This window comes from Pan paniscus, chromosome 3, assembly GCF_029289425.2.
Source record: "Pan paniscus chromosome 3, NHGRI_mPanPan1-v2.0_pri, whole genome shotgun sequence".
In the NCBI taxonomy this organism is placed as follows: Eukaryota; Metazoa; Chordata; class Mammalia; order Primates; family Hominidae; genus Pan; species Pan paniscus.
This window is the reverse complement of record NC_073252.2, coordinates 99,969,018-99,996,658: the sequence shown is the minus strand read 5'-3', so window position 1 is coordinate 99,996,658 and position 27,641 is coordinate 99,969,018. Positions and strand designations below refer to the sequence as shown.

The 27,641-nt window shown below is 34.4% G+C and overlaps 1 protein-coding gene across 2 annotated transcripts in view; it reads right to left on the bottom strand.

The window, feature by feature from the left end:
• The window catches only part of BANK1 (B cell scaffold protein with ankyrin repeats 1), a 293,848-nt gene that overhangs the window by 173,183 nt on the left and 93,024 nt on the right, over window positions 1-27,641 (bottom strand). For both annotated transcript variants that reach the window (XM_003829949.5, XM_034958947.3), the window contains one exon: window positions 16,401-16,506. In XM_003829949.5, coding sequence (XP_003829997.2) covers window positions 16,401-16,506 — 106 coding nt within the window. The remainder of the gene's footprint in view (window positions 1-16,400; window positions 16,507-27,641) is intronic.

The following is a 27,641-nucleotide window of genomic DNA, read 5'->3' as shown; positions in this document are numbered from 1 at the left end:
ATAGTTTGCTGAGAATGATGGTTTCCAGCTTCATCCATGTCCCTACAAAGGACATGAACTCATCCTTTTTTATGGCTGCATAGTATTCCATGGTGTATATGTGCCACATTTTCTTAATCCAGCCTATCATTGATGGACATTTGGGTTGGTTCCAAGTCTTTGCTGCAATAAGCATACGTGTGCATGTGTCTTTCTAGCAGCATGATTTATGATCCTTAGGGTATACACCCAGTAATGGGATGGCTGGGTCAAATAGTATTTCTAGTTCTAGATCCTTGAGGAATCACCACACTGTCTTCCACAATGGTCAAACCAGTTTACAGTCCCACCAACAGTGTAAAAGTGTTCCTGTTTCTCCACATCCTCTCCAGCACCTGTTGTTTCCTGACTTTTTAATGATCACCATTGTAAGTGGTGTGAGATGGATCTTATTGTGGTTTTGATTTGCATTTCTCTGATGGCCAGTGATGATGAGAATTTTTTCATGTGTCTGTTGGCTGCATAAATTTCTTCTTTTGAGAAGTATCTGTTCATATCCTTCACCCACTTTTTGATGGGGTTGTTTGTTTTTTTCTTGTAAATTTGTTTGAGTTCATTGTAGATTCTGGATATTAACCGTTTGTCAGATGAGTAGATTGCAAAAATTTTCTCCCATTCTGTAGGTTGCCTGTTCACTCTGATGGTAGTTTCTTTTGCTATGCAGAAGCTCTTTAGTTTAATTAGATCACTTTTGTCAATTTTGGCTTTTGTTGCCATTGCTTTTGGTGTTTTAGACATGAAGTCCTTGCCCATGCCTATGTCCTGAATGGTATTGCCTAGGTTTTCTTCTAGGGTTTTTATGGTTTTAGGTCTCACATTTAAGTCTTTAATCCATCTTGATTTAATTTTTGTATAAGGTGTAAGGAAGGGATCCAGTTTCAGCTTTCTACATATGGCTAGCCAGTTTTCCCAGCACCATTTATTAAATAGGGAATCCTTTCCCCATTTCTTGTTTTTGTCAGGTTTGTCAAAGATCACATGGCTGTAGATGTGTGGTATTATTTCTGAGGGCTCTGTTCTGTTCCATTGGTCTATATCTCTGTTTTGGTACCAGTACCATGCTGTTTTGGTTACTGTAGCCTTGTAGGATAGTTTGAAGTCAATTTTTTTCCAATTCTGTGAAGAAAGTCATTGGTAGCTTGATGGGGATGGCATTGAATCTATAAATTACCTTGGGCAGTATGGCCATTTTCATGATACTGATTCTTCCTACCCATGAGCATGGAAAGTTCTTCCCTTTGTTTGTGTCCTCTTTTATTTCATTGAGCAGTGGTTTGTAGTTCTCCTTGAAGAGGTCCTTCACGTCCCTTGTAAGTTGGACTCCTAGGTATTTTATTGTCTTTGAAGTAACTGTGAATGGGAGTTCACTCATTATTTTGCTCTCTGTCTGTTATTGGTGTATAAGAATGCTTGTGATTTTTGCACATTGATTTTGTATCCTGAGACTTTGCTGAAGTTGCTTATCAGCTTAAGGAGATTTGGGGCTGAGATGATGGGGTTTTCTAAATATACAATCATGTTATCTGCAAACAGGGACAATTTGACTTCCTCTTTTCCTAATTGAATACCCTTTATTTCTTTCTCCTGCCTGATTGCCCTGGCCAGAACTTCCAACACTATGTTGAATAGGAGTGGTGAGAGAGGGCATCCCTGTCTTTTGCCAGTTTTCAAAGGGAATGCTTCCAGTCTTTCCCCATTCAGTATGATATTGGCTGTGGGTTTGTCATAAATAGCTCTTATTATTTTGAGATATGTTCCATTAATACCTAATTTATTGAGAGTTTTCAGCATGAAGTGCTGTTGAATTTTGTCAAAGGCCTTTTCTGCATCTATTGAGATAACCATGTGGTTTTTGTCTTTGGTTCTGTTTACATGCTGGATTACATTTATTGACTTGCATATGTTGAACCAGCCTTGCATCCCAGGGATGAAGCCCACTTGATCATGGTGGATAAGCTTTTTGATAAAGGCATTCTTAAGCCACAAACAATAGCATGAGCGATCTGTGCCTTAAGGACATGTTCCTGCTGCAGTTAACTAGCCCAACCTATTCCTTTAATTCAGCCCATCCCTTCGTTTCCCATAAGGAATACTTCTAATTTAATATCTATGGAAACAATGCTAATGACTGGTTTGTTGTTAATAAATATGTGGGTAAATCTCTGTTCGGGGCTCTCTGCTCTGAAGGCTGTGAGACCCCTGATTTCCCACTTTACACCTGTATATTTCTGTGGGTGCATCTTTAATTCCTCTACTGCCACTGGGTTAGGGTCTCCCCAACTGAGGTGGTCTCGGCAAGTGGCGTCCATTGTAGGGGCTCAAATCCAAGTTGATGGGTCTCCAGAGCAACAGTTGGAACAGAAAACTAGCTGGAAGACACCCTAGTACTCTTAAAGCAATCCCTGTGGTGAGTAAGAAGGGGAGCTCAGAAGCATCAGGGTAACAATGGTACAGGTGTGGGGTCTGGTTCGTTTCACTTTGGAACTTTTTCACACTGATGATGAGGAGGAATGAGAGTATAGCGAAGTAACAGAAGAGGTTACACAGCATGTTTATTTACCAGCTAAAGCTACAGCGGCAAAGGAAGGGAAAGGTTCATCCCTACACTTCTGCACCCCCTCCTTATTATTTGAAGAAAAAGACCCTCCAGATCTTTATTTTCCGGAGGACACTGGGCAAAAAGTGGTTGCCCCAGTGACTGAGCAGCACCTTGAACGACCGCTCTTAGTTCTATTCAGGCAGGAATTCAGCAAGCTAGACGAGAGGGTGATTTAGAGGCTTGGCAGTTCCCTTTTAGAATATACCCCCCAGATCAACAGGGAAATATTATAGCTACATTTGAGCCTTTTCCTTTTAAATTACTCAAATAATTTCCACAAGCTATAAATCAGTATGGACTAGGTTCTCCTTTTGTAATGGGACTGTTAAAGAATGTTGCTGTTTCCAGTTGGATGATAACTACTGACTGGGACACTCTTACACGAGCTTGTCTGACTCCTGCTCAGTTCTTACAATTTAAAACTTGATGGGCAGATAAAGCTTCCATTCAGGCTGCTCGCAATGCCCAGGCCCAACCTCAATATAACTGCAGACCAACTTTTGGGGGTTGGCACCTGGGCTGGTTTAGATGCACAATTGGTCATGCAGGATGATGCCATAGAACAGCTTAGCAGAGTGTGCATTAGAGCTTGAGAAAAAAATCACTTCAAGTGGGGAACAATACCCTTCCTTTAGTGCTATAAAACAGGGACCAAGAGAACCATACGTTGATTTTATAGTTCGGTTACAGGAGTCTCTTAAAAAGATGATTGCAGATTCGGCTGCTCAGGATATAGTGCTGCAGTTATGAGCTTTCGACAATGCTAATCCTGACTGCCAGGCTGCTCTGTGACCTCTCAGAGGGAAAGCACATTTAGTTGATTATATCAAGGCCTGTGATGGTATCGGAGGCAATCCGCATAAAGCTACTCTGCTAGCACAGGCAATGGCAGGACTGAGGGTGGATAAAGGAAATACTCCATTTCCTGGGGCTTGTTTTGACTGTGGGAAGCATGGTCATACTAAAAAAGAATGTAGAAAAAATCAGTGAGTCAGGCCGCCAGATAGGGAAAAAAGAAAACTGCTGATCCTGAAATATGTCCAAAATGTAAAAAAGGAAAACATTGGGCTAATCAGTGTCACTCTAAGTTTGATAAAGATGGGAACCCGATTTCGGGAAACGCCATGAGGGGGCCGTCCCATTCTAAACGGGGGCATTTCTAGCTCAGGCCATTCCCTCGCTCCCATGCAATGTCTGTCCCCCACCACAGCCGGTAGTGCCGCAGTAGATTTATGCTGCACAAAAGCTGTGAGCCTTCTGCCTGGGGAACCCCCGCAAAAGGTCCCAACAGGAGTCTGTGGACCCTTGCCAGCAGGGACAACAGGATTACTTTTAGGAAAGTCTAGTTTAGGTTTAAAAGGGGTACAAATACATACAGGAGTCATTGATTCAGATTATAATGGAGAAATTCAAATTGTTGTATCTACTTCTGTTCCCTGGAAAGCAGAGCCAGGAGAACACATAGCACAGTTCCTGATTGTGCCATTTGTGGAAATGGGAAAAAGTGAAATTAAACGAACAGGAGGATTTGGAAGCACAAATAAACAAGGCAAAGCAGCTTATTGGGTAAATCAAATTACTGATAAATGTCCTACCTGTGAAATAACTATTCAGGGAAAGAAATTTAAAGGTTTGGTAGATACAGGAGTGGACATTTCAATCATTTCTCTACAGCACTGGCCGTCTGCATGGCCAATTCAACCCACTCAATTTAACATAGTTGGAGTTAAGAAAGCCCCTGAAGTATATCAAAGTAGTTATATTTTGCATTGTGAAGGGCCTGATGGACGACCTGGGACTATTCGACCAATTATAACTTCTGTACCTATAAATTTATGGGGAAGAGATTTATTACAACAATGGGAACACAAGTTCTAATTCCAGAACAATTACATAGCCCTCAAAGTCAACATACAATGCATGAAATGGGGTATGTCCCTGGTATGGGTCTAGAAAAAAATTTGCAAGGTTTGAAAGAACCACTTCAAGAGGAAAAACAAAGTTCCTGCCAAAGATTAGGAAATAATTTTTGATGGCGGCCATTGTTAAGCCTCCAGAACCTATACCTTTAAAATGGTTAACAGATAAGCGAATTTGGATAGAACAATGGCCGCTAAGTAAAGAGAAACTGGAGGCTTTAGAGAAATTAGTTACTGAACAATTAGAAAATGGGCACATAGCTCCAACATTTTCCCCTTGGAATTCTCCAATTCTCGTAATTAAGAAAAAATCAGGCAAATGGCGAATGTTAACTGACTTAAGAGCTATCAATTCGGTCATACAACCTATGGGAGCATTACAGCCAAGATTGCCTTCTCCTGCTATAATTCCAAAAAACTGGCCTTTAGTAGTCATAGATTTAAAAGACTGTTTCTTTACTATCCTTTTAGCTGAGCAAGACTGTGAACAGTTTGCATTTACAATTCCTGCAGTAAACAACCTGTAGCCTGCTAAACGTTATCACTGGAAAGTGTTGCCAAAGGGCATGTTAAACAGTCCCATAATTTTCCAGACATTTGTGGAGCAAGCAATTGAACCTAATCATAAAAAATTTTCACAGTGTTACATTATTCACTATATGGATGATATACTTTGTGCTGCCACCACTCGAGAAATTTTACTCCAATGTTTTGGTCATTTGCAAAATTCAATTTCTCGTGCTGGTTTAATTATAGCTCATGATAAAATTGAGACTGCTACTCCTTACTCCTACTTGGGGAACTTAGTAAATGACACTACCATTGTGTCACAGAAAGTAACCATACGTAGGGATCAACTAAAAACATTAAATGACTTTCAGAAATTACTAGGGGACATTAATTGCATACGACCTGTTCTAGGCATTCCTACCTATGCCATGAGTAATCTGTTTTCTATCCTTAGAGGAAATCCTAGTCTTACTAGCCCTTGGCAATTCACAAAGGAGGCTGAGGCAGAGTTACAACCAATTGCAAAGCAAGTCCATAGAGCTCAAATAAATTGAATAGATCCAGAGAAGACTCTAGATTTGTTAATTTTTTCAACTCAGCATTCACCTACTGGTGTTATTGTCCAAGAACAGGACGTAGTAGAGTGGCTTTTTCTTCCACATACTAATTCACAGACTCTAACTCCTTATTTACATCAAATTGCTACTATGATAGGAATTGGGAGAACTCGGATTGTTAAATTACATGGATATGATCATGGAAAAATTATTGTCCCTCTCATGAAGGCACAAATACAGCTAGCTTTTATAAATAGTCTTACTTGCCAAACCCATTTAGCTGACTTTGTGGGTATTCTCCATAATCATTTTCCTAAAATGAAGCTGTTTCAGGTTTTGAAATTAACTAATTGGATTCTCCCTAAAATAACTAAATCCAAACCAATTGAAGGTGCTGAGAATGTTTTTACAGATGTGGCTAATAACGGTAAAGCTTCTTATTCTGGCTTGAAAAGTAAAGTTTTCCAGACGCCCTATACTTCAGCTCAAAAAGCAGAGCTTGTAACTGTAATTAAGGTATTGACTTCTTTTTATATGCCCATTAATGTGATTTCTGATTCTTCATTCGTGGTTCATTCCACACAGTTAATTGAAAATACTCAGTTACAATTTCATACAGATGAACAACTGATGACTTTATTTACCCAACTGCAAACAGCAGTTAGAAGTGGAATGCACCCTTTTTTCATCACTCACATTAGGGCTCATACACCTCTTCCAGGACCTTTGACTAAAGGGAATCACATGGCTGATCGCCTAGTTGCTAATGCAATATCTAATGCTAGACATTTTCACAATTTAACCCATGTTAATGCCTCTGATCTCAAATGCAGATACAGCACTAAGGAATATTTATTTGGAAGAACTGATCGTATGTTGAACTTAAAGCAAGGCTCAATAAATTTCAAAGATGTAAAAAAGTATATAAATGGACAATTATAAAAGATACCATTAGAACAACAGCACAGACCTTTGTAAATATCAGATGAAAGTAAAAAGGGAATAAACATCAGTCAAATTAGTAAGTATAGATTAAATCATCTACTTTAAAAATATTTTAAAATTGCAATCCCAACTAAAGCCCACATCATGCTAACTTCCAAATACCCTTTATACAAAACAAACTGAAAATTACATGCTAAACAATATTTATAATAATTTATTTCTTAGAGAAATATAAAACCTTAATAGCATTTTTAGAAAAACAGTATTGTTAGAATAATATTTCAACTAAACATTACCCATTATATTCCTACAAAAGTAATTTCCATTTGCATCTTGTAGATAACGATCACGAGGAAGATAATTTCTTATAGTCAACCAGGTGTCATGGGTAGATAGAGGTCATGCTTATTTTTCAGATTTCTGTTATTGTCAAAAGTTTGTTCTGTAAGAATGTATGAATAATTCTCATCTTTCCAGGTCACATTTTCAGCTTCCAAGATGACTCAAGTCAGAAACGGATACTTAGCCAGATAGGAATGGTGTAAAATTGGCTGGAGATGGGCCAGGCATGGTGGCTCACACCTGTAATCCCAGAACTTTGGGAGGCCGAGGTGGGCAGATCACGAGGTCAGGAAATCGAGACCATCCTGGCTAACATGGTGAAACCCTGTCTCTCTAAAAATACAAAAAATTAGCCGGGTGTGTTGGCAGGCGCCTGTAGTCCCAGCTACTCAGGAGGCTGAGGCAGGATAATGATGTGAACCTAGGAGGCAGAGCTTGCAGTGAGCCGAGATTGCACCACTGCACTCCAGCCTGGGCGACAGAGCGAGACTCTGTTTAAAAAAAAAACCAAAACAAAAAAACAAAAAGTGTCTGGAGATAATGCAGCCGACTACTTCAGCTTTCAAGCCTTGTTTGCTTTTTATCATCTGCCTCTTGATGCTGGTGTTCTCCCACTTTTTGAGTTTTTGAGTTCTTTGCTTAATCTGTTACTTTTTTTTGATGCATCTGCTATTCTATCCTTTGTATTTCACATGAACTTTTTCATAATTTGTCCTATAGCTTCTAGTCATACCTTTCCCAATATCTGTGCATCTTAACTCAGTCTTATTAATCTGATACAAACTCTGGAGATGCTTAAAATAGGGAAAAGGTATACAGCAAATGAAACTGAGGTTCACTACATTGGAAAATGAGCAAAAAAGCAGTCAATTGAAATTTTACATAGACCTGTTCTACGTTTTATCTGGATAGCTCTTTTTCCTCTCCACTCATTAACACTTTGCATTGTCTCAATCAGTCTGCATTCCCATCTGTTTTTAGATATTTTGTGGCTTTACACATTTGGGGTACATAATGAATCAGAATTATAATTCTTTATCTTCCCAGGCATTTGCTCTATAAATAATACCTATTGACACTGAGTTTCACGAGAAACCAATATATCTACATTATTTTCATGGCACAAAGAATTGGGATTACCTAGATCCATGGGGGTACATTTCTAGCATTAATGGATGGTGTTGTGTATATCACAAGTTATTTTGTGGCCTTTTTTCACTTGTCTCTGGAGTAGGACATGACATGGTTGATAATTTTCTTCTCTCAGAAACTTTATCTTCAGTTGGCTTTTAAAAGACCTTGAGTGGCTGCTTCTTCTCAGTCTCTTTATGGAAATTTCTCTCCCAGGCCTCTAAATACAACAATGCGTAGGACTCAGATGTTTGCCCTGCTCTGCCCTCTCTGCAGAATAATCTCATTCAGGCTATGGCTCTGAATATCACATATGAGCTCCTTCCTGGGTGTTTGACTTATATACTTAATACCAACCAATGTATTATCTTTTAATTAACATAGCCAAAGTAGAACTTTTGATCACACTGTCAAAACAGTGTCATCACACTGTCAAACCTATTCTTGCCATAGCACCTCTATTTCAGTTAACAGCATTGATATGTATTTTATTTATATTTTTATAAACATGTCTTTAGTTACACACAGACCCATCCTCTCTTTCCTTCATCTGCAATCTATCAGTATGTCCCACAATCCTTACTTTCAAAGAGCTATCAAGCTCAAGCAAATCTCTTCACCTCCACTGCTAACACCCAGGCGACAGCCACCTTCAAGCCTCTCCTGTCACTACTAAGACAGCCTCCTATCTGGTGTTCCTACTTTCATTTTTACACACCATCATCTATTCTCTGCGTAACAGCAAAAGTAATATTTTGTCTTATGTAATTAGATGATATTAAGCGATGTGTAAAATCCTCACATGGCTTTTCATCACTTCCTAACTCTCTATCCTCTCACTTTATTTTTCTCATAACCCTTATCACTATTTGCAATGGTCTTATTTTGTTGCTACTGTTTTATTACTCTGTTACTTTCAGTGACTTAAATAAAAGTTTCATGAAGAAGAACTTTCCTATACAGGCCGCCTGTTTCTGGAGCACCTAGAAGAGTGGCTCTTAGTTTGTACTTGTTACATAAATGAATGAATAAGATTGCTTAATAATCTTTCACATCAAGGTGTTTCTAATTGGGAGAAAATACTATGTCCACAGGCTTACCTTTTTTCATCTATAATTACAGGGTCCTCTATTATTTCAGAATATGTGTTGTTATGGTAATGGAAATGGGCTGAGAGGGGATTATAAAGGTCATTGAAAAGTGGAGAAGGGCTTACCATTCCTAAATGCTTATTCCTTAAAGCTGGACTCAGGATAGCACATTGCCTATGCTTCGCAGTGTTAGATTGCATCCTGAGGCCAAAAGATTTCCTTGACTCTGTAAGAATGTCCTGTCTTCTCTATCTATGCTCCTTGTATACTCAGGCCAGAGGTAATTCCTTGTCTGGGGAGTGATTCTAGGATGAAGAAGGCCAAATTCTCATCCTGGTATCAACCTTGTTGTTTAGTTTTTTTCCTTTTTTCTCTCCCTTCTTCTTTCCTTCCTGTTTTGTACTCACAGCCTCCAACCACAGTATGTTTGTAAGCATACCTTTTCAAACTTCACATCTGGGGAAATATAGAATCTTTGAAGAAACACTGTAAACGTGAATAACAATAGTATAATTTTGAAAAAATCTTTTCTTGGTTACACAGGTAAAAAAATTTGAAAGATTCAAACTGGCTGTTTTATATTATTTGATTCAAACTGAAGCATCAGTTCATAAAATTAGCTTGAGAATATGCTAAAATTATTATTGGCAAGAGATGCGAAAATTTGTACTTGTGGGTTGTATTAGCAAAAAAATGGAGTGGAAAAATCTATAATTTTACAGTCAATTTACATGCCAAATCTCCAATTTAATCACTAGAAGTTTTTATAATGTCTTATGTATACATCAATCCCTAATTTAGTGTATTTACTTAATGATGATATGTTTGTTACTAATTTGAAATGAATTTACATGACTACATTTTTCCCTACCATCTATTACTTTTCATCCCAGAAAAAATACTCTTGCCCATTTTTTTTTTTTCTTTTTACATTGATTTCTTCACAGCTTCTGATTTTCTTCTCAGGTGGTTTAAAATGCAAACGGAACAGGTTCGTAAAACTTAATGCTTCGCAAAATTTGTATACTGGAAAAATAGCTCAAAAAGATTGCTTATAAAATCTCCTCAGTGTTGATTTTATCTTTTCCTAATTTTCTTTTCAGAGAGTAGTAATTCCTCACTTGCTAAAAGTCTTCTTTCTCTGTAGAGCCATGATACATTATATAATATTTGGTTTCATCCCACAAGTATCAAAGAAAGGGGCGCCACCAATGATTTAAAAACATAATTTTTAAGTAAGATTTTTGATGTTAAAAAAAACCTTAAGATAAATAGGAATAAATGTAACAAAGACTGTCAAAAGTTTTATAAAATACAATATTTTTTGAAATATGTAAACAGGTCCAAATAAAGTATCATGATATTTTTTGCCAAATTAATTTATAATTTTATTTCAATTTTATAGTTTTTCATGGAAAAATGACATACTGATCTTAAATACCAGAGGACAAATAAAGGAGGTGGAACAAAAATCATTTAAAGAAAAAGTAGGGGCCAGCTCTAATACATACCAAGATTTATTATAAACTTTACTCATGTACTCACATAAAATATCGTATAAAAGACGAGCCACTAATTAAGTACACATTTGCAAATGTGAAAAACTGACAAATAGTTACTATTTAGAATAGGTATACTGAAAAAGAAAAAAGCATTTTCAAACTTCGATAAGAAAAGAATAACAACTAATAGAAATAAATGAAGCCCATTAAATGGAAATTCACTAAGAAAAACCAAACTTAATAAACAGAAGATGCTCAACTATGTTTGTAATTAAAATATTATTTAGAGAGAGAGATTCTTAACAGCTGTCAGATTGGCAAAAATAAATAGCTTTACAATTCTTAACACAGAAGAGATGTTGAGCAATGTCACAATACTGCTAGTGAAATTGTTAATCAGTGCAAACATTTTTGATAGAAATTTGAAAATATCTAGCACTGTAGAATATGTACATATCTGTTTAGAACAGAAATTTCACTGATATATAGCTCCATCCCATAGGTATCAAGGAAAGGAGCAGTCACAAATAATTTAAAAATATAATTTTTAAATAAGATTTTTGATGTTAACAAACTCATAAGATGAAGAGGAATAAGTCTAACCTGGGTTTTCAAGGTAATTGTATCTCCTGAGAAATTATTAACATATGCATAGGGTTTCATATGCAAGATTGTTCATTGTAGCATTACTTGCAATGATAAAAAGTTGAAAACAACACTAGTATTTATTAGTAGAACAGATACATATTGTGCGTAGCCAACCAAAATAATCCTATAGAACATTTAAGATGATGACCTAGATCTATATATATACATGTATAGATATAAAGAATTTATATGGATAAAAAATGATAAGTTGAAGGAAAAAGTATGATATAATTTACATAAAATTTACAAAATTGTACAACAATATATGTTAATCATGAAAACAAATACACATAGTGAAAGGATGAAGAACACAGGAATGATTGTCAAGAAATTTAATTAAAATAATGGTTAATTTTCAAGGTGTAGAATCACAGAGCGAAATAGAGAAATTCAACTAGATCTATAATGTTTTATTTCTTAAGAAAAAAAGATCTGAAGCAAAGTGTTAAGATCTGACAAAGCTACAGGGTGTTCTTTATATTATTGTCTATATTTTTCTGCATGTTTAAATTATTTAATTATATAAAAAAGACAATCCAATGGACAGTTAGTTCTCTTCCACTGAGTTAGCAAATGGTCTATTTTCTGTGAACCTAAAGATATTACCAATCCCAGACAAGTCTTAGAGCTACAGTTACCACCACATAATGTATTGAATATCCAGTTAATGCTCCATATTTCAAAGACATATTTGGAGATAATATTCTGAGTTAATACTTTCACAATTCTGGGTGATCATCTGCTGTCCTCTTTCAGATTAAAATATTGCTACCAATTATAAATGAATATATGGTTTGACATGCTTTTCTATAAATTGGCATGGGTTCTATTGAACCAGTTCTTTCTAAGTGAAGGTAGATATTCTGGGAAAAAAACCTACTTTACTTTTTCCTAAGTTAATTGCCACTTACGATAAATGAACCGGCAACTGTAGCCCCTTTAAAAACAAGCATTTTTTTTGTATAAATTTATGAGGTACAAGTGCAATTTTGTTAAATGCGTAGATTGTAAAAAGTAAAAATAAAAACAAGCTAAACTATATTTTTTCCTGTCCATGACAGGAGAGTCCCTGCATTATCCAGGCTTTGGAAGGGCTCTGAAAAGAAGTTATGAAAATTCTTGGATCTGCTGCAGTGAGATTTATGAGACTCTGCAGCAGGCTTGAAACTCAGAATAGGTGAGAACTGCAGAGGGGCTAAAGCAATTGTGTTTGCCTAAGTGTGCTGTTCTGCTTCACCATCACACCAAGTCATTTTTTTAATGACAACTCATAGCATGTGTGTTCATATATAAATCTACAACCAAAACAGAAGTTGCTTAAAATAATACTCATACTTGAAGTGATGCACTCTGATATTTTTTCTATTCGAGTACTGTATACATCAGCCCAAAATTGCCTATCATAATCTTTTATATTGACTTCACAGTTGCTGACGATTCACACACTAGAAAGTTATTCATGAATTAGTTCTATGACTCGCGTGTTCAAAAGTCCTGTATTGCATTAATATATCAAGTTTATTTAGAAACCTGATAACATTCTACTGCCAGAGAGAACTTCTTTGTATGGAAAATTCTTGTCAATGGAAAGCACTAATTTTAAATCAATAACGAAGCATTACAAGGTAAGAGAACATTAAAGCAGAATATTATTTGTTATGTATTTTCCCTCTTATTTCCACCCACCCCTATAATGCAAGAAAACATGAGTGTATTGTCTAGAGAGGAATAAGAAATGACCAAGACCTATTGACATGGAATGGTATTTTACTTATTATAAATGAAGTGGCAGGAAACTAAACCCAGAATTTACCAAAATAACTCTAAATTGAGGATGCGGCAATAATAAGATTTTTTGGTTGATATAGCATTTCACTCCATACTTTTAAAGAACCATAGGTATCTGCAGGTAATTCCATGACAAGTCCTTAGGGTAGGTCAATCTCAATGTATACTTTCTCAATTCCTTATGATTATGTTCTCTCAGAGAGACTCAATTTCTCAATTTCCCATAGCTAACATACAGAGAAATAAATAATTGTTTAACAAATAAAATAGTTCACCAAATAAAGACCTGTCCTCAGGATAGATACCTGGGGTAACACCTGATTCATGGTTTGCTGAATTTACCTCTCAGAATGCCTCTAGTAGGTTCTTCAGCAACCCACCATTTCTCTTTCCAATTCCCTTGATTAATATATGTATAAAGGTAACTTAAACCCTATCAACTTGAACATTATGAAACACAGGTGCAAAGTCTTAAAGGCTAGATATTCTGAAGCTGACATTGATCCAAGACTATTGGGTCAAGGAGGCAAGCAAAACCCTAGCTGGGTCATATTCATGTCTTTACTGCATATTCTTATTACATATATTATGTTATTTTGTATTTTAATTAGAAATTAGAGCTTAATGTTATGGAGATTCTTTGGCTCTGTTATATATAGGTTTTATGACATCTGTTATGCAATAATACCCAGCAATAATGCTTCTGAATGAGTTATCTGGATTATAGTAAACTTTTCATTTTTAGCTTTAAGTTTTTTTTTAATTTTGTAATTTTTTTCAGATACAAAATTAGCATTAAATTATAGTGATGGTTCAAAACTTTCATATACTACTATCTTTATAACCTTTGTTAAGAGAGGGTAATATTTTTTTCTGTGTCAAAATTCAATATAAGGAAGAACTATTTTGCTGGTCTATAATACATTGAAGCAATTAGGGGCTAGTAAATTTGACTGCCCATTGAAATCACCTGGGAAACTGTAAAAACTACTGATGGCTGGGACCTACTCCCAGATTAATAAATTGGTATAGGGTATGGCTTGGGCATAGGATGTTTTAAAAGCTACACAGGTGATTGCAATATGCAGCCAAGTTTGAGAACAATTGCTCTAAAGTCTTAGTACCTAGTGAGAGGTCTGAGGTGTAGCAGCATCAGCTTCACCTGGAAGCTTCTTAAAAGGCAAACACTTAGAATGTACCCCAGCCCTGCTGAACCAGATTCATATTTTCAGGGACTCCGATATAACCCATCCAGAGTTCTCCATCTATAAAAATAAGGGGCCACAATTGTCTCAGCTTTTTTAGCTCTAAAATTCATATTCCACAACCTAAACAGTATACCGAGAGGCAGTTTTAATCTTATCTGGAATTCTTTACATATAAAAACAGGAAACCAAAACCATGCCATCTTCTCCATCTCCACAATTTTGATTCCAGAATCTAAGCAAATATAATGCTGAGGAAATTTGTAAAATTGTGTCATAATTCCATCTTCACACCATTGTATGCACTTTCTCTTGCCTAGAATTCCTTTTTCCTTTCTCTGTCTTCATTGGTTCCCTAGCTTGAATGAAGGTTATGACTAGTATCAAATCACTCAAGACAAACGATTACAGGAGATGAGGAGATGGGTCAATTACCAAAGCCATGAGGTGAGGAGTGGTTTGTGGAACAAAAATTCCTAATTAAGACTTTTGAAATAATTTCCAAATAGAACTAACCTGTTACCTAGCCTGCTTTTTATTCAATTAAGTACACATTGGAACATTATTCAAGCCAGCAAATACATTTACAATAACATTAATTTCTGATGGTTGTATTAATAGATGCACCAAAATTTACATAATCAATTATCTATCTTTGGAAGATTATTTTCATTCTTTTGGCAACTATAATTATTTAAGACCTAGGTAAAATCCCACTTCCTTTTTGAAGCACACCTTGAAAAATTATGTACCCTTTATCTAAAATTCTATTGTTAATATAATCACTACCACCAAGTTTATCTCATTGATTCTTTCTATAAATACATGTATATTATTTGTTTTTCCAATTAAATTATGTGTCATATGTAAAGAATCATATGCTCCTTTTCTATTCTCATCTAGTATTTAATTTTGTAAGTGAATTACATATTGTTAAAATGTATATTGGAAACAAAAATAAAATGTCGCTAATTTCACAAGACTACTTATTCACAGTTAGCATACCATTGGCTTTTCTTCCTAACAGAACCTCACCATTATGCAGCTTCTCACATATCTAGGTGAATCACAAGCAGTTGGGCCTTAGGATTCCTACTCTTTTCTTATTGCTGTCTTGAAGCCTTCCAGGCTGATGACAAAACTGCTTTAAATAGCACAGAAACCCTACAGAAAATAAAACCCTGCTCATTAATTTTTAATATGTCAACATTAGACTTCTCATATTCTTTAGCTTCATGTCTGTCATATTCACCATTACATCTCTACTTCAGTGTTTCACACATAGGCATACAAATGAATTATAAACAGTATGTCAACAAACTATGCAGGAACAAAAAAAATTCTAAAGTATACTACTGACCTCACGATGACATCTGGAAATATAATTTTTCATGTATATCTCCTACATATACTTTTCTTGATATTTGTATATTTTTAACCACATATATAATACACAGTTGTAGAAAATACAGATTCAATAAGGTGAAACAAGATGTAATATTTGAAAATGCACAACCCAAACATAACTACTGTGAACATCAATTTATATATATAAACTTATCTGTCCAGACCATCGATTTATATATATAAACTTATATGCTGTTAAATGTACACGTACTTTTTTAAACAGATGATCACACTCTCTCTCTGCTACATAGCCTGCTTTTTATTCACTTAAGTATACACCAAAACATCATTCCGGGAAGCATAAATTTATAATAATATTAATTTCTGGTGGTCACATTAATAGATGTATGAAAATATGTATAATCAATTACTTATCTTTGTAAAATATTTCCACTTTTTGGTTATTATAAACAATGATATGATGAATAATTTCTATCATAAATGAAGTTGCCCAAACATTTCCTTAGAGTAAAAGTCAAGAAGTAAGCTTTTTAATTGCAAAAGTTACGTGCATTTTTAAGGCCTGAGATAAAAAAATTTACCAAACTAACATCCGGAAGTTTGTACTAATGTACCCTTTCACCAGGAGTCAGGAGTTGTCTAAATCATCTCATCAGCAGTGCAGCTACCTATATTTTTGGTTATAACATTCATTAAAGAGTTACATAGAATGGAATGTGATAAAAAGAATAATTGATGCAGCTGGAAAATACTCACATTTGTTTTGAGAACAAATTTCAGTTTGAAGAGATTGGAACTCATAATATGGTATCTCATGTTTGAATATGGATGTAAGGACACCATCAAGTTCTTCAATGCTATTCTGTTTTCAAGTGAAAAAGAAAATTTTCACTAGGTTAATTATTTACATAGAAACTCATTTTAGTGCAATTTAACAAAAATTTATTAACTGGAGTAAACAATGGCTAATCTTTAGTAATACTGATAACTTTTTAGAAAGAATAAATCAAAACATAAGGGCCTTGCCTAAAAACCAATTACTAAGATAACAGAAAAATGGATTCAAGAAATAAAAGTCTCTGCTTTTGGATAAGAAACTATAACTTTGGATAAGAAAATATAACTTTATATTTTATAACTATAAAATATAAATTTTAAAAGAGAATTACAATAGGTCAAGGATAACCATGAAATTTGTTTCAATAATAAATTTTGGTAAAAATATATTTTGCAGTTTAATAAATGAAATGATAAAATGATGAGTCTTTTTCTTCAACTTAAGGATCAGAAGTGAAACGGTTTAAATTATATTATTGCTGTGTCTAAGTGAGGGAAAATATTTATCTTGGCCTTTCTTTTCCCCTGCAGATACAGAGTAACTATATTCTACTCTATTTCTCTAACCTAAGCATCTTGGGAGGAGCCATCCAGTATTCAAGTGTTCTACTGCCCATGATATAACCTGTTAAAAAGACCAGTATTCTTTTCAAGTTGTCTTATGTCATGCTATGACTGGAACGAAATTGCTCAAGACACAGGTGATTATAGCTAAGGAGGTGGACCAATCAACAAAGTCATGGGATGAAGAGGGAACTGTGGAACAAAAGTTTCTAATTAAGAGTTTCGAAAGGATTTCCAAAAATAAAACTATAAATATTGTCAAGACATAGTCACAAATTAAATAACTGTACTGAAAAAAAAGATATTTTTGTTCATTTATTTCTTAATTTTTCAGAATTCAGGGTGCAAGTAATAAAGTGGTTTAGGTCTCCCTGGATTTCTTGAAAGTCATGCTAAGAAGTGAAAAGAAGGAATGAAAAATCGTTTTCTCAACTTGTAGCTATGTAATGCATAACAAAACCCAGCATTCATAAGCATCTAGTAAACACCACAGACTGTGCAAAGCTCTTAGCTCTGGATTATATTTTTTTAAAAAAGAAGGGAAAATGTGACAACAAGCTCTGCCTTCCAAAAATTCAGTAATGTAATCACATATGGGCAATGAAGAGTCCCAGGTACCATGTTGAAAGTCACTATGAGTTAGGTGTAGGGTGGGCAAAAGGAAACTGTCTCAATTGCACGAGGAAAGAACTGGCCAGCAAAGGCTTTATGGAAGACATGCTCCAAATTGAGATGACCATACACACAAGGAGCATTCTAGACTAAACAAACAAATTGCATATAGGCATGTAGGTATCACATGCATGGCCTGGTTAAGGACTCTAGGTACTTCCATAAGAAAAAGAAGAATGAGAGATAAAAAGGAAGTGGGCATTTCAAATAAGGCCTTGAACACCTGATAAGTTTGCAATTCATTTTGTACTCAATGAGTAATTGTTTCAGGCCTATAATGCTTAATTGGAAACATTTATAATGTGAAATAAATTAAACTTATTTAGGTTTTAGCATAATTATGATTGTTTATGTAGTTGAGTATTTATATTCAGTGGAACCTATCCTATAAATGAAGATGGCACAATTTTATATTGTTATTACTGTTTTAATCTCTTCAGGAAGCCTTTGAAAGGAGCAGTGAGGCAAAAAATTATTGGTAATATGTTGACACTTTATACTAAAGCTAAGAAAAGTGTTTTAGTGATACAAACTGATGAAAGAAATTTTAAATATATGAAAATCATAACATTAGTTTGTAAATTTTCTTTAAAATTTGTGTCAATGGCCATGACAGTTCTGTATAGCATATTATCTAGCCATTGACATTTTTACATGAGGAGCTCCATCGCCATTTCTTTTTAAAAATATACAAAATCTAGTGGGTAGAGATTGATGTGGCATAGAGTTATTACACTCACGTATAAGTTAGGCATAAAATAGCTTCTGGGATTCCTTCCAGATCTGAGACTCTAAAACACAGATGAGAATTCAAAACAGCAAGAGTTCCCACTAGGAATATGAAAACTACCATTTCTCATGGAGGGTACCACAGCACTTTAACGAGAGAAATGCCATAGATAATATAGTTAAATTTTAAAAATAAAGTAGCAATGTATTCAGAATGAGAAAAAAAGGTCACCACATAGACAAAGACAATTAATTAGGAAAGAATATGGATAACTCTTAATATTCCAGCCCACCATAGTTAGTTGAATCTAACCACTTCTATCTTAATTTAATAATCATACTCCTAGTATTATGCTTGCATATAAATAAGTGGTATATAACACAAAACAAAGATGTGAAAAATCACAGAAATGGCTATGAAAAATAATTCCAAGATTTCTCCTTAGAAGACAACCTAACCAAAAATATCTGACTGGAGTAGTTATGCTCCTTTTAAAATTATGTTTCAAAGACACAATATGCATCGTTTCTAAACATTGGCATTGAAATTTTAAAATGACATAAGTTAGAATTTTTCTCTTCTTATAATAAATTGTGCAACCCAAAGAACATTTGATGAAGTTGATACAATTGTACAAATCTTTCAAAAAGAAAGATTGAAATAAAATAGTATAAAGTTTGCTCATCAAAAAATCACATTTATCCTAAGACTTTAGTTAATGAACTTGATGTGAAGTTAAGAATAGAACAAAATGATGAAATTATATTAGTGTTATTATTTTGTTATTGAACAAATTAAACACATATCCATAATATATACATATATATACATATACATGCAAACATGCATCTGTATTTATTGAGAATATTGGAAAAAGAAAACAGAAAACAGACTGAGAAATGAAATAACCAGAAGGCTGGTTAAAAATCAATGCTTTATGTTCATGAAGAAAGTGTTAGGCTACTCCCAAGAAATTTTTTTTAGTTCCAGATGAGGGAATAAGGGATTGATGAATGTAACTTAAAAATCATTTGCATATGTATTTATAAATCCAACTCTATTTGAATCTGAAAGTGTTATATAAATTTACACTTATTTCTGATAAATAACTTAATTATTATGACTATTTCTTCCTAACTAGAAAATGTAAACATAATAAAGATATAAATTATATTTTAAATAATATTCAGAATTATGGAATTTACTTCTGGAAAGATGTAGTAGTCCTACTTTCCTTTTTCCTCTCCCTAAATACAAATAAAATGTCCAACTTTCAGTAGAAAATCACTTTTTATATGAAGTACCTGGACGATCGCAAATTGATTGTAAAGAAACAACCAATAAAAATGCCAACACCAAGAGGACAAAGATGTTAGAATTATCTGTCAAAGGTTTGAAAACAGCTCTGGTAAAAAAAGTAGTTCAGCAAGCAATTATAATCATGCTTGAAACAAATAAAAAATAGAAAGCTTTATCAGGAAAACAGAAATTCTCAGCAAATAAATAGAAGATACAAAGAAGAACCAACTAGAATTTTTAGAACTGAAAATACAGTAATCAAAATTATACCTCAGTGGGTAGGCTTAACAGTGACATGAAGAGAACACAGGAAACAATCAATGAACTTGAAGACAGAACAATAAAAATTACTCAATCTGAACAATAGGAAGAAAATACACAGAAAGAAATAAGCAGTTTCAAGCACTTTTAAGACTATAACAAAAGATTGAACATTCTTGTGATCAGAGTCCCAGGAAGAGATGAGAAACAGGGTGGGGATGAAAAAGTACACAAGGAAATAATTCCTAGAAACTTCCTGAATTTGGCAAGAGGCATAAACCTACAGACGGAGCAAGCTGTGAAAAGCAAAAACAGGATAAACCCCTCCAATTCCATGCCAAGACTAATCATAAAACTTCTGGAAATTAAATACAAAGAAAAGATTTTGAAAAAAGTGAAAAATAAATAAAACTTTATCTATATGGTAAAAACAATTAGATTGCTAGAAGCAGCTATGAAGGACAGAAAGAAGTGGCAAAATATTTGTCAAGTGTTAAAAGAAAAGAACTATCAACCCAGAATCTTATGCCCAGCAAAAAATACCCTTCACGACTGAAGAGAAAATCAAAGCATTTCTGATAAAGAAAAACTAAGGGAATCTGTTATCAGCAGATGTGGCCTAAAATAATGGAAAAAGAAAAGTTCTCTAAACCATAAGGTTATAATGAAAGAAGACCTTTTGGCACATCAGAGAGCAAGAACACAGTAAGCAAAAGTATAGGTAAGTATGATAGACTTTCCTTCTTCTCTTGAGTTTTCTAACTCATACTTGACAGTTAAAGATAAGGTATAACACTGTCTTATGTGTTCTAAATGTATGTAGTCAAAATATCTAAGACATTTATATTATAAATGGGGGATGGGTAAAGAGAAGTCAAAGAAGATAGGATTTTTATACTTCACTCAAACTGGTAAAATGAAGACAGCGCTAGACTATAAGTTTTGTATATATAATATAACACCTACATCAACAACTAAAAAAGTTGTGCAAATAGGTGCATTTAAAATACCAGAGATACATCAAAGTGAATTTCTTTAAAAAAAAAGAAATAAGTAACACACAGGAAAGCAAGAAAAAAAAAATAACAAATGAAAACAGAGAAAATTAAAAACAAAAAATAGAGTGGATTTAAAAATATGATTTAACTATATGTTCTCTTTATAATAATAAATAATTATAAAATTTATTTATTTTTTAAATAAATAAAATCAGGTTTTTATAATAAAAATTATAAATACTTTCATAATATTTATAATAAGTAAAATTAGCAGGTTTAAGTAGAAGAATAAAACAGACATAGCATGCAAAAATTACAAAGGAAAGCAAAAATGGCTATATTAATATCAATAAAATAGACATCAGAGCAAAAAAATTTACAGGAGACAGAAAGGGACATTATATAATGATAGAGTCAATCCATCAAGAGGACATAGTAATCCTGAATACATATGCACCAAAAAACAAAACTTCAAAAAATGTGAAGGAAAAATGGACAGAACTGAAAGGAGAAACAGACAACTCCACAACGACAGTGATGACTTAAACATCTCTCTTTCTACAATTGGCAGACAGAAAATCAGGAAAAAATAAAAAAATTCAAACACACCATCATCCCAGTGATCTAACCAATCAGCATCAATCCACATACATAGACCACTCCATCCAGTAACAGCAGAATACATTCTTTCCAAGGGTTTGAGAAACTTATACCAAGATAGATCATATCCTGAGGCATAAAACAAATATTAACAAATTTAGAATAATTTAAATCACACAGTGTCTTTTCTGACCGCATGGAATCAAACTAGAAATCCATAACAGAAAGATCATAGGAAAGTGTCCAAATATTAAGAAACCAAACAACAATGCTACTAAGTAATCTGTGGGTCAAAAGGAAACTCTGAACAGAATTTTAAAAATACATTAAACTGAATGAAAGTGAAATACAACATATCAAAATTTTTGGAACATAGCTAAAGGAGGGCTGAGAAAATTTTATAATACATTGGAAAAGAGAGAAAGTCTCAAATCAATTATCTAGGTTCCTACTTCAAGAATTCAGAAAAAGAACATAACAAACTCAAAGCAAGCAGAACAAGAGAACAATAACAGCTGAACTCAAAATTGAAAGTATGAAAACAACATAGTAACAAGTGATTCTTTTAAAAGATCAATAAAATTGACAAACTTCTAGCAAGACTTACAAAGAAAAATAGGGAGAAAATGCAGATTACAAATATCACAAATGAAACAAAAGATATCAATACAAACCCTGCAGACATCAAAAGAATAAAAGAGAGTATATGAACAATTCTACATACATGAGTTTGATGATTTAGATGAAATGAACCAAGTCCTTGAAAAACACAAACTACCATAACACACAGTCCCTTTCTATATAACCTACAACTATATATGAATGCACAATTATCTAAAAAATAAGTTTAATTAAATACTAACAATCCCCCCAAATATTTATTACACAAAACTGAATTCCTTGAGATATATAGATATTTATATAAAAGCACCCCTTCGAAGTTGGATTTCACTCCTCTCTTTGATGAGGGGTGTGAACACTGAGCAAAATGGCATCGAGAGGCTGTATTTGAAAGCATTTTAGGACAGTATTACATAATGTAAATAGCTGGGAAGTATTTCAGATCACTGGAGTGCTGTAAAAGGATATGTTATAGGAATAAGCATGCAATGAACGGATTCAAACAGTTTAACTAATAGTAATAACTACCACATGTGGAGCACTGCTAATGTGCTAGGCTCTATATAAGCTATCTCCAACTTTTATAACATCCTGCAAGGTAGATTTTTCTAAATGTCTACTTTTATAGAGGTGATAATCATGATACAAAAAATTCAGTAACACCCAAATTGGCAGAGCTAATAAGTGGTAAATAAAGATTCTAACTTAGATCTTTACATTCTAAACACAGTAAATTTAATCCTACATTCTAATCGTGGAGAGAAGAATAAAATCTGAAATAGTATTTAAGTAAAGAATAAATTATGCTCCCATGGCTTCAAGATCACCACTGCAGTTCCCAACATTATACTGATGTTTAGCCAGGAAGAGGGAGGAAAGTGATGTGTGTGGGAGGTAGGGGTACTGGGAGAGGGGGCTACAGCCAACCATATCTATTCTTTTTCTCTGTTTAACCAGAAAAGCAAAAGTTTCAAAGATGTCCCCTTGTGTCTCGTTGTTGAAAACTCTCTCACGTGATATGTCTAACTGCAAGGTTAGTTAAAAATGTTGGAATCTGGTCCTTCTAGCTTCCATAAATGGAGGTAGGCCAAGAAGTATCTAAAAGGAAAGTCAACGGTTGAGCTGAAAACAGCCTTGCTCTACTTCTTGTAACAAATTGCTGTGCTTGTTTAAGTTTCACTAGTAAAAGAAAGGTCATCTTGTTTGTTCCTCTGTTCTTAAATGTGTGCCATGAAAGAGAGCCAAAACAGCCGTTTAAAGTGAAATTTGATAAATAGTTTATATATCTTTAAAAAAATCTTACTGCAGCTTGTAAAGAAAATGATGGAAAAAAAGAGCAAAGCAAATGTTTTCTAGGGTTATGCAAAGATTTTTTTTAAACTTTATACGTGCTCAGCTCAAAGCAGTTAATTTAAAATAATAATGTAAATGTATAAATCTAAAGGAGATATTTTCTTTTATCAACTTAATTTTCTGTTTTGAATGAATCATTTCTTTGAATTGCAATATCTGTGACTATAAATACAAAAACAAACATATAAAACAATGAAAATGATTTTATATGTATTACTGATTAGGTTTTCATATAGTTGTAGAATCTCTTTAAATACTTGCAAGTGGTATTATTACATGAAGAAAATATGTTTTGAGATTCAAGGAATCTGCATTTAAATGCCTGCTCCAGGACTCATTAGCTATGAATCTCAATAATAATTAACTGACAGAATTTTTTAGAAGTTTAAATGTAAATATTAAATGTAATCTTGTAAGTGTAGATATGCAAAATTTCCAGTAAAAATTCTATTTTCTCTAAATACTATTATGTGAACTCTTAGATACAAAAACTCATGAAATGTAATCATGATATAAGAAGAGCATGTAAGTCTAGCAATAAGGAGACGTGACCCTCCAAACTGGCTTTTCCACTGACAAAACACATAGTCCGTTTATTATTTTTAAATTCTTAAATTAAATAACGCATAACTTTTAAATTAGTTAGAATGTAGATTTTGCTATTGCAATACAGAGACCCAAAGTGATAGTGGCTTAAACAAGAAAGAAACCCTGGATTTAGGCATCGAGGCCCTTTCTGTCTAGAGTTTCACTGTTATATATCATCTTCATGGTACAAGAAGGTTCATCCATCACTTCCTTGTCGGAATTCAAACCAATCAAAAGAAAAAGCCAGTGAGGGAGAGAGCATGACTCCACCCATCTTTTAAGGACATGCTCATAAATTTGCACATATTGCTTCCACTGCCATGCCATGCCATTGGGCAACACTTAGTCATATGGCTACACCTAGCTTCAAGGGAGGAAATGCAATATTGCCATGTGCTCAGATGAATGTTATATTATGCTGTAAGAAAGGAAAAAAAAGTACTGGGGAATGACTAGCATCCCCATCAATCATGCAAAATCTATGAACATCATAATTTATGTAAAGACAATCTGATAAAAGTTTTCTTAATACACTTCTGGAGTAATGACAGAAGCTTGATTGTGCTCAGTTTTTCAACATGCCCCCCCCCAATATATTGTTAATTCCTAATGTCAAAAGGTCTCAAAGTTTTAACTTGAGCAAACTTGAACAGACTCATTAATGGAGATACTTAATGACATTCATAATGTAAGAGACAAATCAAAGTGTTTCTATTGTAGGCATTAAAGAAATCAAAAGAACCATGCCCTTTCTTACCTTTGCCTCTTTTTAGTAACCATTTTGTAACAACGTACTGTTAAATATAAGAAGTTTTAAAACAAATATAGCAATAACATACTCAAAACAATGTCTCTCAAAAATGCTTTCTATAAATGATGCCATGATTTATTGAAAACATTTCAGAAATTTCTTTTTTAGTTTGTTTTGGGAGCCAGGTTCCAAGTTATGTGACAGAATCCATCTTGTTTATATTCATTTGATTCTTTCCTTTCTGGCCCTTCCCTTCTTTGCCTTGATGTTTCTGCTTCAGCCAGTAGTCCCACTGCCTCCTCAAAAAGGGGCTGTGCCTGTGCTAGTGGCAACTGGAACAAAGGGCTCTAATAAGTGGATCACTTGAAACTGGGTGGGAAACTTAATGTATAAAATTTTTTCACCTCCTATTTGCCCAACAAAATATTTATTGAGCAGCCATGTGTCTTACAGTACCCTTGGTCCTGGAGATAAAACAGAGAACTAAATACAGCCTTGTAATGCATAAGAATATTGTGGTCAATGACAGACCTCATATACAACGGTGGTCCCAAATTATAACAGAGCTGCCTATGGATGCACTTTTTAAAAATATTTTATATTACATTTTAATTGTATTTTCTATGCTTAGATATGTTCAGATATACAACTACTTCCTATTGTGTTATAGTTGCCTACACTATTCAGTACATTAATGTTCTATACACATTTGAGGTCTAGGAGCAACAGGCTATACTAGGCCTAGGTGTAGCAGGCTATACTCCTAGCCTAGGTTTGGATAAGTACACTGAGTGGTGTTTGCACATGGTGTTTGCACAATGATGAAATTGCTTAACAATGCATTTCTCAGAACATGTTCCCATTGTTAGCCAATGCACAACTGTAGATAGTAGCTTTGCCCTTATTGACCGTGGCAATGAAAGGCAGGCATTAATTTGAGACATGTCACACACACAGATGTCAAATTAGAATGTGATCAGTTTTACAAAGAGATATACAGGGAGTTGTATAAGATGAGGGAAGGATTCACTGAGGAAGAGATACTAGAATAAAGAATTTAGAGGAGCAATTAGAATTAACTAGGTGAAAGTAGTGAGAATAAAGGGGGAACTGGAAAAGTACTTCAGTTAGATAGAGGAGCACATGCAAAGTTCCCTGTAGTAGACTGCATGGCATGGTCTGGGAAATAAGCAGACAACTGTGCCTGGAATGCACAGGGAGAAGTAGAAAAGTGAGATTAAACTGGAGAGAAGGAGAAGGGACAGTCTCTGCAGGGCTACATGGCTCATGTCAAATATTTTAATTCACCCCAAAATTGTAATCCATTGAAATGTTGGAGCAGAATTACATGCTGAGAACTTTGTTTGTAAAAGAACCTCCCAGGCTGGGTGCGGTGGCTCACGCCTGTAATCCCAGCACTTTGGGAAGCCGAGGTCGGTGGATCACCTGAGGTCAGGCGTTCCAGACTAGCCTGCCAACATGGCGAAACCCCGTCTCTATTAAGAATACAAAAATTAGCCGGGCGTGGAGGCAGGCGCCTGTAACCCCAGCTACTCGGGAGACTGAGGCAGGAGAATCGCTTGAACCAGAAGGGGAAAGGGCGCGGAGGTTGCAGTGAACCCAGATCGCGCCACTGCACTCCAGCCTGAGTGACAAGAGTGAAACTCCGTCTCAGAAAAAAAACAAAACAAAACAAACAAACAAACAAAAACCTCCCAGACTATGAATTTGAGATAGTAGGAGGTGTGCAAGAACTTAAGGTGGAGGACCAATAAGGAGACTATTATAGTAGTTTAGGCAAAAGAAAAATCGATGGACTAAAGTGTTAGAACTGTTGAGATATGAAGAGAGGTGACCAATATTTAGTAAGTAACATTGATATGTATTAGTATGGATTGAATTTGTAGAGTAAGTATGTAAGAAGATATTAAGGAGACTCTTATGTTTGTGGTTTTTAAACTGGCCTGATGAAGATGCATTTCCTGAGTTAGAGAACACTGAAAAAATGGGGTTTAAAGGGAAACCACATTTGAAATATATCTTAAGAACCAATGAGATAACATGTAGAGGGAATATTTATTAAGGAATAAAGAGAGTCTAAGAATCAAAACTTGATCAAATAGTAACTTTATTTTATACGTAACAGAATGAAGAAACTACAAAGAATATTGAGAAGGAAGCATCACAGAAGTGAGAGGAAAACCAGGAAAAGATGGCTCATGGAAGCAAAGAAAACAAAAAAAAATTGAATCAGGACAGTAACTTTGGTCAATGGTGTTAATTGCTGCTGAAAACTCAAGTTAAATTGACACAAAAAACGTCCATTGGATTTATTAGGAAAGACTTGAGCATAACTGATGTATACTCGTTTGTGTTTTGCTACCTAAGGTACCAAGGTTAACAAAATTAAATGGCTGAACTATAGGGAATTGGTGGGGAAGCATTCTTAGAAGTTACATTTTCCTTTTCAAATACTTCTTTTACTTATTTCCCATGTCTTGATTTGGTTTACTGTAAAAGCATAATTTAAGAATTCCAAAGAGAGTTTAGAGTTTCCAAATTACATATCTACTTTATTTCTTTATCTTATTATTGATACTGTACTATAACTGTTATTAGTACAGAGGCCCACAAGATTGCATGGTGACTTTTAGAAAATACAAGCAAGCATATTTTTGGCCCGGGAATTTTTCAGTCTTCTAATTTCCAAAGAGTTTTTGATG